This window comes from Phocoena sinus, chromosome 20 (assembly GCF_008692025.1).
Source record: "Phocoena sinus isolate mPhoSin1 chromosome 20, mPhoSin1.pri, whole genome shotgun sequence".
NCBI classification, from domain to species: Eukaryota; Metazoa; Chordata; class Mammalia; order Artiodactyla; family Phocoenidae; genus Phocoena; species Phocoena sinus.
The window spans coordinates 16025518-16040835 of record NC_045782.1 but is presented as its reverse complement, the minus strand read 5'-3'; the positions used below and the strand labels follow the sequence as shown (position 1 = coordinate 16040835).

Sequence of the window (15318 nt, the reverse complement as noted above, 5' to 3'; positions counted from 1 at the left end):
CTTTTTTTTTCTTTTGCCAAGCAGTTTGTAGGACCTTAGTTCCCCGACCAGGGATCGACCCTGGGCCCACAGCAGTGAAAGGGCCAAGTCCTAACCACTGGACCGCCAGGGAATTCCCGTGGAGCAGGGCTTCTTAAATAGCTTCTGACCCAGGGCACCTTCTCAGGATGCCATTGGAGTAAATTCCCCACACACTCCTCTTTCTTGGGATGGCATCCTTACCTGATCCCAGCCCCCTACTCACAAGCCAATAGGTTTCCGTGGCATTAATATAGAGCTCCTCTATGGGCTGGCTTCTGAGACTAGAGCAGTCAAAGCCTTAGTGCCTGCTGAGGAAATGGCCATGGTGCAGGTGGCGTCCATCTGCAAGGGCAGAATGAGAAATAGGAATCAGGTGACCTGTCCTCTAGTTCTCATCCCAGAGAAGGGAACTCTGCTCTCAGCCCCAGCCACTCCCTCTGTTTCACTATACCATGCTTTCTCCAGTGCAGTCTGGGTCCAGGGCTTCCCAGGAAGAAAGGGGAGTCCTTGGCAGGAGGCCAGAGGAGCAAGAAGTTTGGGACCTTCCCAGTTTCTCATGGCCCGCCGTAGGGGGAGTGAGCGGGAACTAGCGTGCGTTGAGAGCTTTTACAACGTGTCACGCACCACGTGAAGCCCTTCGCCTACATTATCGCTTCTCGTTCCCAACACGGAGAGGAGATGAGTATTATCATCCCCATTTTTCGGGTTCATAGACTTTTGCAGAGTTCCAAGACTACATAGCAGCCAGGATTTGAATCCGGCACAGACCAGCTGCAGATCCCAAGATTTTCTTTCTGAGGCAGAGCAGCTCCAGGAGTGGAGGCAGCTGGAGTGTCCTGGAACAAGTGGGACCGGGAGCAGGCGATGCAGCTGAGGCTCCCATCTCTCCAGGGTCTGTCAGCCAGAGCCCTAAGCCCTTCGATTAACTCTCCCTCTAACCAATCCCAGCAGAAGCCTGGGTAATACCTCCCACCCAGAATCTGCGGGGAACCTGGCCCTGTTTAGGGATTAGGTGATGGAGATAAATTTCAAAAGCAAACGGCCCCCATCGTCCCAATTCATTTGCAGCACACAACAATCCAGATTAAGGTACAGAGCTTGGGTTTTATTTGGAGATTAGTTGGTATTACAGACGACAGTGATATCAAAACCCAATACTGCCACATGCACCACACCCACCCCATCCCGAAATCTGTCAGGTCGTCTCCGCAGCCCCAGGTCAGAGGGCAGCCAATCTGATATTTGTGAAAATTAAATAAACGTAAGCCCTGCGTTCCTATTTCTACTTTATTACTTTAATATCACTCCCTCTTCAGATCCATGGTTGTGATTAATTCATCCAGGTGGCAGGAGGACAGGAGAGGGGGCCCTGAACTGTAAAAGGATTGATCCCTGCAGTCTAAAATTAGGATCGGCACTCTCCTAGCTCACTTGACAGTCAGTTAGGTAATGGCCCGAAGGGCCCTTGGGTGAGGGGCAGCTGCCCATTCTCCTTTAGAGGGAGGACGTGTTGTCAGCTGGCATGAGAAGAATTGGGGACCAGGCCTGGCAGGAGAAGTGGGAAACATGGGCTCCCACCTCATCCCTCTGTAGGTACCTCCTGCCAAGATGATGGGCAGGTGTCCCTGGAGGGGCAGGGTGCTGGGTAGCAGAAGCCAGGCCCTTGTCACTCCATAGCACCCGCATCTAGGCTGGCCTGGAGGACAGCGGAAGAGAGGGATCCCTGAGCTAAACTTTCTTCCCATAAGAGAACTCCCTCGTGTAAAAGGAGAGGGCAGGGGATCCACTTCTGGTGTGTTCAGTCTTAAGGGGCAGGATGGGCTACAGGAGCCAGAGGAAGGGACTTGCAAGTTCTAGATCTAGATTAGGAGTGGTCCAGGTTGGTGACAATTGCCGAGGCATAGATGAGGTCAGACAGGCTGCCCAGTGAGGTCTGGGGAGCAGCTCGCTCTGAAGAGACGTACACCCCTGAAGCCCCAGCCGGTCCCCATGGGGCCGTAGCTTTAGCCCCTACCCAGCCCTGCCCTGAACCCAAGCCAGGAGCTGGACAGGAGGCATGTCGACACACAGAGGCACACTGAGCTGTGCTGTTGGAGGGTGGAGGCTGGCCAAGGGTGCGGGGCTCCCAGGACTGCTGGATGGTGTCCGGAAGAGAAAGGGATCTCTGGGGAGGCTCAGGCCTGGGACTTAGGCCTCCTGGCTTCCTATTCTTGATTCTCTTGGCTCTGCGGTTCTGGAACCACACCTGGTAAGGAAAGAAGGAGTCTCTTCTGGTGCCAGCATCCCCTCCCCCCAGGTACAGGGAAAGCAGAACCTGGAGGCAGGATATCCAGAGAGAAGGGACTGTGACTCAAGCTTAGAAATCTGCTGTGTGAGGGCACCCCGAGCCTGAGGTCAGGGGGAGGGGCACAGCTCACCTGTATCTTGGCCTCAGGAAGGCAGGTGACCCGGGCCAGGTGCTCACGGGTGCCGATGTCGGGGTAAGGCCGTGCTGCAAACACCCGCTCCAACTCAAGCAGCTGCCCTCTGCTGAAGGTAGTCCTCTTTCTCCGGTGGGGACCCAACCCACTGGCATGGCCTGCAGGCCAGGATGGGGGTCAAGTCAGGTCTCCTTGCAAGAGCCTCCACTGCAGCATCAAAGCCAACAGACCCTGAAGCCCCTACTCCCCACCCCTCTTCAACCTTCCCCATCATACCTTCCCCACATCCTCGCCCTGCCCACCCTTTCCCCACCAGATTACCTGCAGGGGATGCATCCACTGGACTGGCCATGGGGCCGGCACAGTTAGGAGCCCGATGGCCATGCCAAGGCTGTGCCCACACCGCTCCCCTCCGTGTGGAGTTTTATCCTGCTCAGAAGGCTGGCCCCGCCTCCAGGAGGCGGGAGGTTTAGCATCCAGCTGGAGGAGGGCTGAGAAGCCCCGGAGGAAAAGGGGGCTTGCAGGGGTATGGGTGGGGCAACCCTGTTCCTCTGGGACTTCACAAAAGAAGCTGGCCCCAGCCCCCCTCCTCAAAGCTCAAACTCTGGCAGTCTGTGTCTGAAATCCTGTACTTTGTGAAAATCCTCCCAGGGCTCCGTCCAGGAAGCCAACGAGATCCCTCTCTAGATGCTCCTCCTGGGGCTCTGGTGCTGGCTGCCTTGGGGGAGAGTGGGTGGAGTCCTATCCCACAACTGAGGATGGGGCTGGGGAAGCTGGACAGGATGAGAAGCTGGACAGCAGATGAGCGGCAGCCACCCTCCCCTCAGCAGGGCTGGGAGCAGATGTCGCCACCAGATCACCCTCAGTTCTGCTTTAGAGTTTTGCCTGCACCTAGCCCTTTGTCCCTGGCCCTTCAAGAGCCCAGATGGACTTCCTACAGTCCGGGAACTTGGAACCGGAGGAGGTTCCACAATTACATTTGAGGGGTTTTGAGAAAGATGTTTGTTTTTACAGTGTACTCATCGTTTGGAAGTCTTCTGGGCCACTTTTCTAAGAGAAATAGGTGCATTTGAATTTCCTTTCAGTTCCTGCCCTTCCTGTCTCTCCTGCCTCAGTGCTCTGCACCCCAGACCCAAGACAGAGACCTCAAAGGCTCATTATCATAGGGATAGGTTTGGGGGAGCACAGTGACCACTTCCCCAGGGACCCAAGGGTCTGAGCTAACAGCATTTCAGGTCCAGGATGGACAGAAAAGCTGAGCTGGAACCCACCACCTCCTGCCCCCCTGCCCCTTCCAAGACCATAGTCAATGACAAGGGGCAAAACAAACCCAGGGCTGGGTAGGGTAGCTTGGTGACTCCTGTCATCCTCAGAGGGGTCCAAGCTCCTGCTTAGCTGCTGGTGGGTTGCTGGGGGCTGCTCCGTGTGCGAGGAAGGCTTTCTCTCACGGGGCTCTCCCAACCCACAGCTTTTCTGGCTCGTGGAGAGCCCAACACAGGATGGACACAAAGAAGGATCTTCTCTGTCCCCTCCCCCAAGTCACTCTGACTGCCCAAGGTCCCCTCTTTTACCCAGGCAGATCCCTGCCTCCTGCCTGTCCACCCCAGTCAGGACAGTAGTCTTAAACTCGGGGCCAAGGGATCTTTATTGAGCTGGGAGGAGGATGTTGGAGGAGGGAGCAGCAGAGGCCCAGCTGTTTGGACTCGGACTCCTACTCGTGGGCAGGGACTGGGCAGCCCAGCCAGTACTTGGCAATGGAGCGTGGGTAAGGAGGGATCACAGCATCCACTCGCCGTGTGCGAAGGTTCACTCGGTAGTACTTGTCTGGAAGAGAGGTTGGGAGAGGGTGCATGAGACCCTGCCTGGCCCTGCCCATCCTGCCCTAAGAACACCTGGGTCTCTCCTGGAAGGGTAAGTGAACATCGGCAATGCACCAGAGGACTCCCGGCCTGGCATTTTGGAGTCACCACTCAAGGGCTGTGTTCAGCCCATGGGGACCAGGGACAGCAGGGATGACCCAGCTAGACCAGCTACAGGGCTGGCGAGGGCTCCCACCTCCTGAGAAGAAGTAGACGCTCTGGGTGGGCTCACAGTTGGCAGGCACAAGCCAGTCCATCTCGTAGTTATCATAGTTATAGTCTCCCAGGCCCAACTCCTCACTGGAGAACCAGGACAGCCAGGTGGAGCGAGACTGCCGGTAGGGGTTCTGGCTGCGTCTGCGGCCGCGGCCACGGCCACGGCGCGAGCGGTAGCGTTTACGATTGCGACGCACAGACTTGGTCATCTTGGTCCAAGAGGAGCGGGGAGCTGAGCCTGAGATGTAGATGTGGCCAGCCATGGCCGCATCCACTTGTCCAGGCAAACCATGCCAGTCCCGGCTGATGAACCTGGGCTTTCCAGCACCACCTGTGGCAAGGAAGGGGTTAATGGGGAGCCCTGGAGGTCAAGGACGGGCTATGCCTTGTCCAAGGACACACAGCAAGTTAATGGCAGAGCCCAGCATCCCAGCCTTCCGACTACCTGTTCAATACGCTTTCCCCTGGCCTCCCTCCACCATATCCCTCCCCAGTTGCCTCAGCTACAGCTCCTCCTTCTGCTGGCTGTGCTCTTGGCTGTGCTAGGCAAAGTCCAAGGTGTGGGGTCCGGGTGGAGGCAAGCCTCCCCTACAAATGTCAACAGAAGCAAAGTCTGGCCTGAGCAAACAGCTTTTGACTGATAGATGCACAGTCACAGCCCCTCAGGCCAGCTCAGCCCTACCTCTACCCTGGGGGATCCCAGCCCTCTGGATGGGGAAGCAAGACTCGCCCTCCCTCTGTACCAGAGGAACTGCCCCAGAAGAGAAGTCTGAAGATGTCCTCCCAGCTGTCCCGCTGCATCAGAGCAAAGTGTTCAAACACGGCCGACTGGGAGCTGCCTTCGCACTCCTCTTGGCTGGGCTGCTGCTGGAACTCGTACTCCCAGTACTGTCTCCCTGGGGAAGGGTGGCCATGAGCAAGGCTGGAAAGCCCAGAGGCTGCGGAAGTTAGGAGCTCCTGGCAAGGGGGGTGGGGATAATCTGAGGCCTGTCGCCAGTGAAGTTTAAAGAAGACCAAGAGTCCTGCAGCGCATGCGCACCCTGCCTCCCACCTCCCGAGTACCCTTGAAGAAGTAGACCCGCTCCCGGCCACTGTAGCTATGAGCGGGGAGGGCCAAGGCTGCGTCCACGTTGTCCGGAATGCCCCTGAAGCCTTCAGAGATGTTGCGGGGGAAATCGGGGTCCAGGACACCATCCTCAAAGCGCCAGTACTGACTACCCTGAGGGGTCGGGAAGGAGAAGAGGGTGAGGAGGCAGTTGGCTGTGCACAGAGGCAGAGTCCCCGCCCAAGGCGGCAGCCCTAGTTCCAGGCTTGTCACCCAGGACCTGGAGCCTCGGGCTTCTGTGTCCTCACAGAGCCCCAGCCAGGGACCACAGGCCAGAATCCAGCCTTCTTGCCTACTTTGATCCTGGGCACAGCAGCCCTCAACCTCTGCCTAGATACGCTCGGCCCTGACCCACAGCCCCTGGGCCTGGCACCTTGAAGAGGTAGGTCTTCCCCTGACAGTTGATGCGGGTGAAGGCAGCATCAATGGGACCCTCGATGCCCCAGACATCACGGATGAGCTTGGGGTACCCAGGCCTCACCGCCTTTTCATCCAGCTCATAGCAGTAGAGCCCTAGAGGGAGGGAGGCTGTGTGAGGGAGGATGCTCCTGGGGCAGACCCCTACCCCCATAACCTGCCCCTCGAGTCACCTCGGAAGGCAAAGAGGGAACCATTCTTGAGGTCGGTGAAGGCATCGAAGGGCTTCCCACTGCACTGCTCTTCCTCTGCTGGGGACTCGGAGGTCCCTAGATTACCAGTCTCGGGCACGACGGGCCCCACTTCAGGCTCTGAGTTCCCCCACCCAGGTCCTGGGGCATCTTCCTCAGGGTTCAGAACAGGTGCCTGCTCAGTAGTCTCTTCAGGCTGGGCCTGCCCGACAAAGGTCGGGGTGGGGCTCTCTGGCTGTGCCTGGACGCTGGCATTGGATCTGGTCTCCTCGCGGTAGTCGTGGAAGGTGTACTCGTCTTCTGGCAGAGTGAATACATCCCCACGAGTCACTGCAGGCAGGGAAGGTGGTAGTGAGTCTCCAGCTGCAGAGGGGACCCCAGGCCCGCCCAGCCACTCTGAACGCACCTTGGGGCTTGCACTCGACCACGTAGTCGGAGCAGCAGCTCTGGTAGTAAGAGCAGAGCTCGTCACACTGACACTTCCTGTCGGAGTTGAAGCCCTCAGCGCAGCGGCCCTTGCACGACTCTGTGGGGAGGGGATATCAGTTGGCACGGCCAGGCCCAGACCACCCTTGCCCACCCTACATTGACCCAAATGGCCACCAACACCCTCCGGCACCTTGGTCGGCCAGAACAACCCACGCCAGCAGGGCCAGCATCAGAAGGGGCCTTGGGGATGCCATGGCAGGGCCTCCGGCCTCGAGCCTGGTGAAGTAGGTTCCCTGCGGTCTCTACTCTGATGCCTGAGGAAGGGAGGGAGTGGCAAGACAAGGAGGAGGGGAACCAGAGAAGAGGAGCTGCCTTTTCTACTGCTCTGTTTGCTCAACCCCCAGCCCAGCCCCCAGTGACCCGACCCCAGAGGCTGTTGCAGCAGAGGGTCATGTTCCTGGAACTCTGGGCCCGGGAGAGCTGTGAATAGGATCCTTACCAAGCTCAGGGGCATCTCTGAAGTGCACTAGCACAGTGAATCTGGAGGGCAGAAAGAAGTCCCACTCTGCCGCTCACGGGCTGTGGGACCTTGGGGCAAACTGCTTTACCTGCCTTAGTTCTTTTTTTTTTGGCAAAATGAGACTAATCATACTCGCCTCACAGGGTGTTGGGAGCTAAAGCAGACAAAATGCCCAACTGCTGGAGTAGCTCCAACTTCATTCTCCATTAGTGGTTATTGACCTGTGACCTGTTTCATCAGGCACATCCCCGGCTGGGTGGTTCACCCACCCCTTGTGTATTTAGGGCGGTGAAAGAGGGGGTAGGAGCTGGGGACATTTTTTTTTATCATAAAAGAACAAAGTTTCATTTCTGGGTTCATCTCCAGGGTGCATTGATGTCCCCAAGCTGGTCTTCACAGCACGGTAAATTGGGTGAATATTAACCCTTTGGACTGGATGTGATTCCTGAGTCTTCCACTAATTTACTGCTTCTCAGCAGGCCACTCCCTGTCCCCACCCTCATCCTCCCCCATCGGTAACAAGTGGCCCAGTTCCCCACACTTTTAGGCTCCGGTGAGAAACAGGATCCCTCTACCTAGAAAATGCTCACTGGCACACAACACCTGATTTTGTGCCCACTTTCAGGGGTTCACATACCTCTGGAAGTCCTCCCACCACCTGGAGGGAGTGATCCTCAGAGATTCCGATGCTTTTTTTCTGTTCTATAATCAGAGGGGAGTGTGACTTTGGAGAATCTTCTCCATGGACCTCAGTCGGTTCAGCTGTTAAATGGGAGCAGTAATTGCTACCTCGTAGGCACGATGTAAGACTTACTTGAGAAACAGGCATAAAGTGTCTCAAGAGTTGCTATTATGATTGCATTAACCACTAGTAGGGCAAAGGCACACTCAACCGTGTTGCCCTCACATTCCAGTGTCATCCCGGTGTCTCCAACGCAAAACCAAAGCAGTCCTTCCGCCTCCCACCTCCTTCCCCTGCAACCAGTAGAGGGGGCAGGGAACGTGACTAGGGGGAGAGGCCTGGCCAGCGTGTGGGCGTAGCTGGAGAAGACTTGGGAGTGGGGCTACGCAGGCGGCAAGGGAGGAGCCCCGCGAGACCGAGAGGCGGGGCGTCGGCTCCTAGACCACAGCTTCTCAGGGGCGGGGCTCCTGCAGAGCGTCCCTGCGAACCTAGGCGAAACTGGAACCGCTCTTTGTTCTGGTTGCTGCTTTCTAGACCCTCTGGCCCCTGGGTCCATTCCTCGCCTTCCCGCTCTCTCCTCCCGCTTGTCCCCTGCATCGGGGCCTGCATCCCCTTCCCCAACGTCTTCGTCCTATATCCTGCCCTCACCCCTCCCCCAAACTTCTGGTCGGTGCCCTTGCCTGTTACCCTTCTCTCCACCCTCCCTCTTGCATCATCTTCCCCCTGGTCCCCTCTTGGTTCCTCCTTTTCCCAAGGTCTGGGTCGCTCCGCCCGGCCCCGCCTCCCCAGGGATGAACCCCTGAAACCCCGTGCCCATGGTCCTGACGCTGCTTCTCTCCGCCTACAATCTGTGCCGCTTCTTCGCCATGTCGGGCCCACGGTCGGGCGCCGAGCGGCTAGCGGTGCCGGGGCCGGACGGGAGCAGCTGCGCTGGGCCGTGGTGGGCGGCGGGCAGACGCGGGCCCCGCGAGGTGTCGCCAGGGGCGAGCACCGAGGTGCAGGGCGCCCTGGAGCGCGCGCTGCCCGAGCTGCAGCAGGCGCTGTCGGCTCTGAAGCAGGCGGGCGGCGTGCGGGCCGTGGGAGCCAGCCTAGCCGAGGTCTTCCAGCTGGTGGAGGAGGCCTGGCTGCTACCAGCCATGGGCCGCGAGGTAGCCCAGGGTCTGTGCGACGCCATCCGCCTGGACGGTGGTCTGGACCTGCTGCTGCGTCTGCTCCAGGCGCCGGAGCTGGAGACGCGCGTGCAGGCTGCCCGCCTGCTGGAGCAGATCCTGGTGGCAGAGAATCGGTGAGGGGGCCGGGCTGGGGCGGAGAGCGCCGCGTGGTGTAGGGTCGCAAGGGCGGTCGAGTGCCTCGGTCTCCCGTGAGCCTCGCACTGTGCCTCTCCTGCCTCACCTCACAAACCCCTGCATTATTTCCCTGTTGGGGACCAGCGTGTCCATTTTACAGATGAGGAAACTGAGCCCTGGGAAAGTTTAGTGACTTGCCCAGCGTCACACAGTGAACTAATGGTGCAGCCAGGATTCACTCCCAGAGCTGGTGGGGTGAGAAATGAGAGAGGGGAGGAATGGAGTAGCAGGACAGGAATCTGTCCCTGGTTCTGAGGATGGAGCTGGGATCCCATTGCCGAAGCCCTCTAAACCCACAGCCCTCCTCCCGATGGGCGTGGATATCCTTCCGTGCTACCTTCTCTCTGCCATACCGTCCCACTCCCACTAAAAGAGAAAGAGAACACATTGCTCAGAAAATAGGAGGGGGGACCCCTTCCTCTTCCCCCAGGCTGAAATGAGTGCTTACCTAAGGTTACCTGCTGCCTTCATGCCACCCCCAGCAGTCCACTTCCTGCTTCCTCCTTTTTCATTTTGCTTCATGTAACAGGACAGACATGATCTCATGCTGTGCCTGCTCGTGGGAAACACGATGGGTGTTTTCAGTTGGGATGGATGATGGGGGAGGAGAAAACTGAGGTGTGGAGCTAGGCAGGGGCCAGAGTATGTGTTCCCTACATCTTCCCCACACGTGCCAAGATACAGTAGGTGGGGTCCCACTGAAGCCTGGTTGCTATGCTTCCGTGCCTCTTGGGATCTCCCCTGGAATATGAGGACCACTGACCCACTTCCTTGCCCCTCTAATGCCAGAGGAGACCAGGCTGTCACACTCCAGTCTCATGCTGAATTCTCGGGCCCTTCAGGTTTAGAAGGGTTTTGGAAGGGCCACTTTCCATTTATGAAGCTCTCAGAGGTGTGATGGGCATGGATTGGGGCGTTTTCCTTGCCCTTTTCAAAAAGTAAAGATAAGCTTGTGGATGGTGGAAATGATACAACTTTCAAAAGTGCATGAATGAAGCAATTTAAGTTGGGAGGCCAAGTTAGGATTCTGCTTGTTCAGTAAGTCATTAATCTTCTATCTAACAACAGGTGTCCTGTTGGGGATGGGCTGTGAATGTGGAGGGCTAGCAAATGGAGTGGGTGCTCACCGGATGTGGTGGGCTAGCATTGAAGGGTGTGTCCTGTAGGCCTGGTGTGTGGGACAGGGCAGCTATAACTAGAACTCCTGGAGAATGGGTGCAGCCAGCACCCTAAGAAGAGGAGGGCTGCAAGATGCAAATAGAACTGATACTTTTCAAGGTTGAAAATAACAATCCTCACCTGGTTCAGAATTACTGAGAAAGGAGGCACACTAACCGGTGTCTCTGGTCCCAAGAAACAACGTGCTGGTGTGGGCATCACTTCAGGACCAAGGACAGAACCCAGCGAGCCAGGTTCCGATCAAAATCCTCCGGGAGAAAGGCATAATCTCCCCACACCTCTGCACTGCTCCGAGAGGAGGCTGGGAGGGCAAGAAGGGAAGAGGGTGATGACACACTGAGAATTTGTGTCTATGAAATTTTTCCCTTCCTCCACCGACCAACTTCCTCATAAAGAAGGTTCTTCTATCAGCGCACCCACTCCTTTTGCCATTCCCTTTCCCGCAGCTCTCTTCTTCCCTGGGTGCTGCCACACTCACTGCCCGGGAGCCTAGGTCACAGCTCCACTGACCCTCGAATACCAGGAGAAGCCCAACAGGGTAGGGCGCTCTGAGCCTGGTCCCACCACACTCTTACTACCAGCCCTCTAAAATCACAGCCTGCCCCCTTCAGGAGACCATAATGAGGTTAAATGGCTTTCCCAAGAACACACAGTGAATAAGTGGAGGCGAAAGGTTTTTAAAGAAAGGAAAAGGGAAAAAAAAACAACCATTGCACATAAATTCAAGTGCAAAGTACAAAAATGATACACACTTAAACGTTCTTTCTGTTCACTGGAGGCAAACCGGTGAAACAAGTTTCTTGTACGTCTTTCCAAGAGAGAGTCTCTGCATATACAAACACTTGCATATATATGTATATTACATATACAGGCTTATATATGTGTATATATGGACAATTTACCCCTCTTTCGGAGCTGTGATTTGATCCCAGACCCACAGCCTCTCAGACTGTAGAAGAATTGGGAATTGAGTGAATAAATGTCACAACTAGCACAGAGTTCAACTCTATAAAGGTGCCAAGTGCATAGGGAAAGGTGAGGGCTGGGGTTCAAGAAATGCACAATTGCACAGTTCCCTGGTGGTCTAGTGGTTAGGATTCCGGGCTTTCACCGCCGTGGCCTGGGTTTGATCCCTGGTCGGGGAACTGAGATCCCGCAAGCCTCGCAGTCCTCTTTCTGAATTGATGTTCCTGAACATGGCCTTCCCTTCATTGAGCCTCAGCGCGGGTGTTGTTGGATTAGATGACTTCTTAAGCACTTCCTGGTTCTGATATTCTTGGAGTATATATAGTCAGATTGTTCTGGAAGCACAAAGTGCAGACGAAGGATCTTGAGCCCTGGAGACAGACAGATGTGAGTTCAAATCCCAGCTATGCCTCTCACCAGCTGTGTAACCTGGGCATGCCATGTAACCTCTCTGAGCCTTGGCTTTCTCCTTGGTTAAAGGAACAATTGCAGTGCCGTCTGCCCGAGTGGATGATTAGAACCCATCTGTTCCTTTGGGCTACAGAGAAGTTCAGTGATCAGCTCAGCAAAGCTGTCCTGGCCTCAGGCCATGTTCTGGGCTCAGCTGGGCCCTGCAGTGGACACAAAGTCATAAGCACTGTGGTCACTGTGGTGCTCACTGGGCAAGGACTCCATAGCTGGCTGGGCCTATAAGTCTTTGAGGGACATCATTGGTGGAGGTCAGGAAGACAGGACACTTTCACCTCTGCCTGGAGTGTGGCAACTCTCCTGTCTCCTCTCTTGGCCTCCAAGCTCTCTCCCTTTGACCTGTCCTCCCCACAGCAGCCAGAGCGAGTTTCCTAAAACCTATGTGTTAACCAGGTCACTCCCCTTCCTGAAGCCCTTCAGTGACTCCCCATTTGCCATCAAGATGAAGTCCAAATGCTTTGAGATGGCTCAAACGGCCCCCAGGAACTCTTTCCTCGCTCTTCCCTTGAAACTTCCACCTCAACCACTTGAAGTAGCTTCTGCTTTTTGCCCATTTAATGGGTATAAAGTGATAGCTGGTTTAATTTTTATTTCTCTGATTACTAATGAATTAGAGTATCTCTATTTGCTTGTTAACGTTTTGAATTTCCTTTGGTAAATTGCCCATTTGTGTCCTTCGCCCCTTTTCTGTTGCATTTACTGCCTTTTGCTTGTTCATTTGAATATGTATTTATATATTCTATATACGAGTCCCTCGTTGATTTTACACTTTTCCTTGTTTGTTTTAGACATTGCAAACATCTCTGGCTTTCTTTCTCTTCCTGGAACGTGCCAAGCTCATCAGCCCTCGGGGCTTTTGTCCTTGCTGTTCTCTCTGCCTATTAAGCTCTCCTTCCAGATACTGGCAAGCAGGGGTCTCTGGACATTTAACTCGCAGATGTCACTTCCTCAGACATATCCCTCCACCCAGGCACTCTCCATCACAGCACCTGGTTTTGCTGTCGTTTTGGTCAGATAACTATGATCCTGTTCATTTGCCGTTTACTTGCTTACTGTTTGTCTCTATATTAGCTGTTATTAGCTCCAGTCTCTCTTAGGCACTGTTTAACTTCAGCCCCTATTGCGGTGCCTGGTACACAGTAAGTCCTCAATAAATGGTGTTTTGAATGAATGAATAAATACACCCCAGTCACACAGCATACAGTGCAGAGAATTTTGATGAAATGAACATTTATTGAGTCTTTCCTATGTGCCAGGAACTGTGCCAAGCATTTTACATGCATTCTTACATTAGTTCTCGTAATAACTCTATGGGGTGGGTATTCACTTTATCCTATTTATGAGATGAGGAAACCAATAAAGATAAAGGAAGGTACCCAAGGTCCCACAGCTAGAAAATGGTAGAGAAGAAACCAGGACCCAGGAGATCTGCTCTAGAGCTTGAATTCTTAACCACTACACATGCTGCTTCTCCAGGGAAGGGTGTCTGGGAAGAAATGGGTGTGGCCAGAATGGAGCACCCTTATAATCAGAGAAGTCTGGTTGTCCCAGGGCAGGAGATGAGGGAGGTGGAGGAGGCAGGGAGGACCAGACTCATGTACTATTTGACGCTAGCGAGGCCCAGAAAGCATAAGTAACGAGGCCCTGGGTTAAGATAAGCACCCCGGGCTGCGGCACCTCCACTTCCTCCCTCCCGCTTTCCTTCGGCAGGGACCGAGTGGCGCGCATCGGGCTGGGCGTGATCCTGAACCTGGCAAAAGAGCGGGAGCCGGTGGAGCTGGCGCGGAGCGTGGCCGGCATTTTGGAGCACATGTTCAAGCACTCGGAGGAGACGTGCCAGCGGCTGGTGGCGGCCGGCGGCCTGGACGCGGTGCTGTACTGGTGCCGCCGCACCGACCCGCCGCTGCTCCGCCACTGCGCGCTGGCGCTGGCCAACTGCGCGCTGCACGGGGGCCAGGCGGCGCAGAGGCGCATGGTGGAGAAGCGCGCCGCCGAGTGGCTCTTCCCGCTCGCCTTCTCCGAGGACGAGATGCTCCGACTGCACGCCTGCCTCGCCGTGGCGGTGCTGGCCACCAACAAGGAGGTGGAGCGCGAGGTGGAGCGCTCGGGCACGCTGGCCCTCGTGGAGCCGCTAGTGGCCTCACTGGACCCCGGCTGCTTCGCCCGCTGCCTGGTGGACGCCAGTGACACCAGCCAGGGCCGCGGGCCTGACGACCTGCAGCGCCTCGTGCCACTGCTTGACTCGTCGCGCTTGGAGGCGCAGTGCATCGGGGCTTTCTATCTCTGTGCCGAGGCTGCCATCAAGAGTCTGCAGGGCAAGACCAAGGTGGGTGCGGGTGTGGGGTTGGGTGGGGAGGGGGTTAAAGAGAAACTGGGAAGGCGCCCCAGAGGAAATGACATTCAGCTGGGACTTGAGGAACTTCCCTGGTGGTCCATTCGTTAAGACTCCACGCTTCCACTGTAGGGGACACGGGTTTGATCTCGGGTCAGGGAACTAAGATCCCGCATGCCGGTGGCACAGCCAAAAACAAAACAAAACAACAAACAAAACAAAAACAAACAAAAAACTAGGACTTGAAATACACATGAGAGGTGAAATAAGGAGAAAGATGAGGGACCCATCATTCTGGCCTTGAAGGCAAGACCAAGGTTTTATGTAGGGGACATACATCTCTGTATGATCTCTGTGTTCTACAAAGATCACCCTGACTGCTGCATGGAGATGGGGTAGGCAAGGATGAGGCTGCAGGCAGGGGGGTCAGATAGAAGGCCATGGCAGGGGGCAGCTGGGATGGTGGAGGTGAGGACCAGGGCATGACAGCAGAGGCAGAGAGAAGCAGATTCCAGAGGTTACTGAAGAGACAGAGTTAGAACTTGGTGGGTGGCTGGGTGAAGGAAGATGAGCAGCTGAGGATACTCCTGGCTTTGGACAACCCAGTGGATGGTGGCACCTGCTACTGAGATAAGGTGAACTGGGTGAGATAGTTTGAGGGTGGAGAGAAAGTGAGTTCAATGGGACAGATGGAGTTTGAAGTGCCTGAGGGATGACAGCCTGGGGTGCTCCAGTGGGCCATTCTGTCATTTGGGTCTGGAGTCCAAAAAGGAGATGGAGTAAACAGAGGCAGGACATCCATGTGTCAGCTAGATAACTCCCACCCAGGTCCCAAAGGGTCCCCAATCTCAGGACCTGACATGCAGCCTTTGCCCTCTGCTTTAAATTGCTGTGTGACTCTGGGTCCCTGGCTTCCCCTCTCTGGGCCTTTATGTGCCTCACGTTTTTTTTTTTTTTTTTTTTTTTTACTATTTATTTATTTGGTTGCACTGGGTGTTAGTTGCAGCAGGCAGGCTCCTTAGTTGCGGCTTGTGAGCTCCTTAGTTGTGGCATGCAAACTCTCAATTGCGGCATGCATGTGGGTTCTAGTTCACTGACCAGGGATCAAACCCTGGCCCCCTGCATTGGGAACGTGGAGTCTTATCCTCTGTGCCACCAGGGAAGTCC

The 15318-nt window shown here is 55.5% G+C and overlaps 3 protein-coding genes across 4 annotated transcripts in view; 1 reads left to right on the top strand and 2 right to left on the bottom strand.

Annotated features, from left to right (window-relative positions):
* Positions 1-1885: 1885 nt before the first annotated feature.
* On the bottom strand, positions 1886-2793 carry SEBOX (SEBOX homeobox). Its single transcript, XM_032616281.1, has 3 exons — positions 2763-2793; positions 2439-2599; positions 1886-2266 (listed from the first exon to the last, which is right to left on the bottom strand). The coding sequence occupies exons 1-3, from the start codon at positions 2791-2793 to the stop codon at positions 1886-1888; spliced, it is 573 nt and encodes a 190-aa protein (XP_032472172.1).
* Positions 2794-4121: 1328 nt separating this feature from the next.
* On the bottom strand, positions 4122-8328 carry VTN (vitronectin). Its single transcript, XM_032615880.1, has 9 exons — positions 7816-8328; positions 6849-6972; positions 6636-6755; positions 6212-6559; positions 5995-6134; positions 5579-5735; positions 5260-5412; positions 4497-4847; positions 4122-4265 (listed from the first exon to the last, which is right to left on the bottom strand). Exons 2-9 carry the CDS (start codon positions 6910-6912, stop codon positions 4153-4155), a joined length of 1446 nt encoding a protein of 481 aa, XP_032471771.1. The 5' UTR covers positions 6913-6972; positions 7816-8328; the 3' UTR covers positions 4122-4152.
* Positions 8315-15318, top strand: part of SARM1 (sterile alpha and TIR motif containing 1) — an 18427-nt gene continuing 11423 nt past the window's right edge. The window contains exons 1-2 of one of the 2 annotated variants that reach the window (XM_032615867.1): positions 8315-9145; positions 13530-14145. In XM_032615867.1, the coding sequence (XP_032471758.1) occupies positions 8676-9145; positions 13530-14145 (1086 nt within the window). In that variant the 5' untranslated portion in view covers positions 8315-8675. The remainder of the gene's footprint in view (positions 9146-13529; positions 14146-15318) is intronic. The other variant, XM_032615866.1, reaches the window with a different exon arrangement.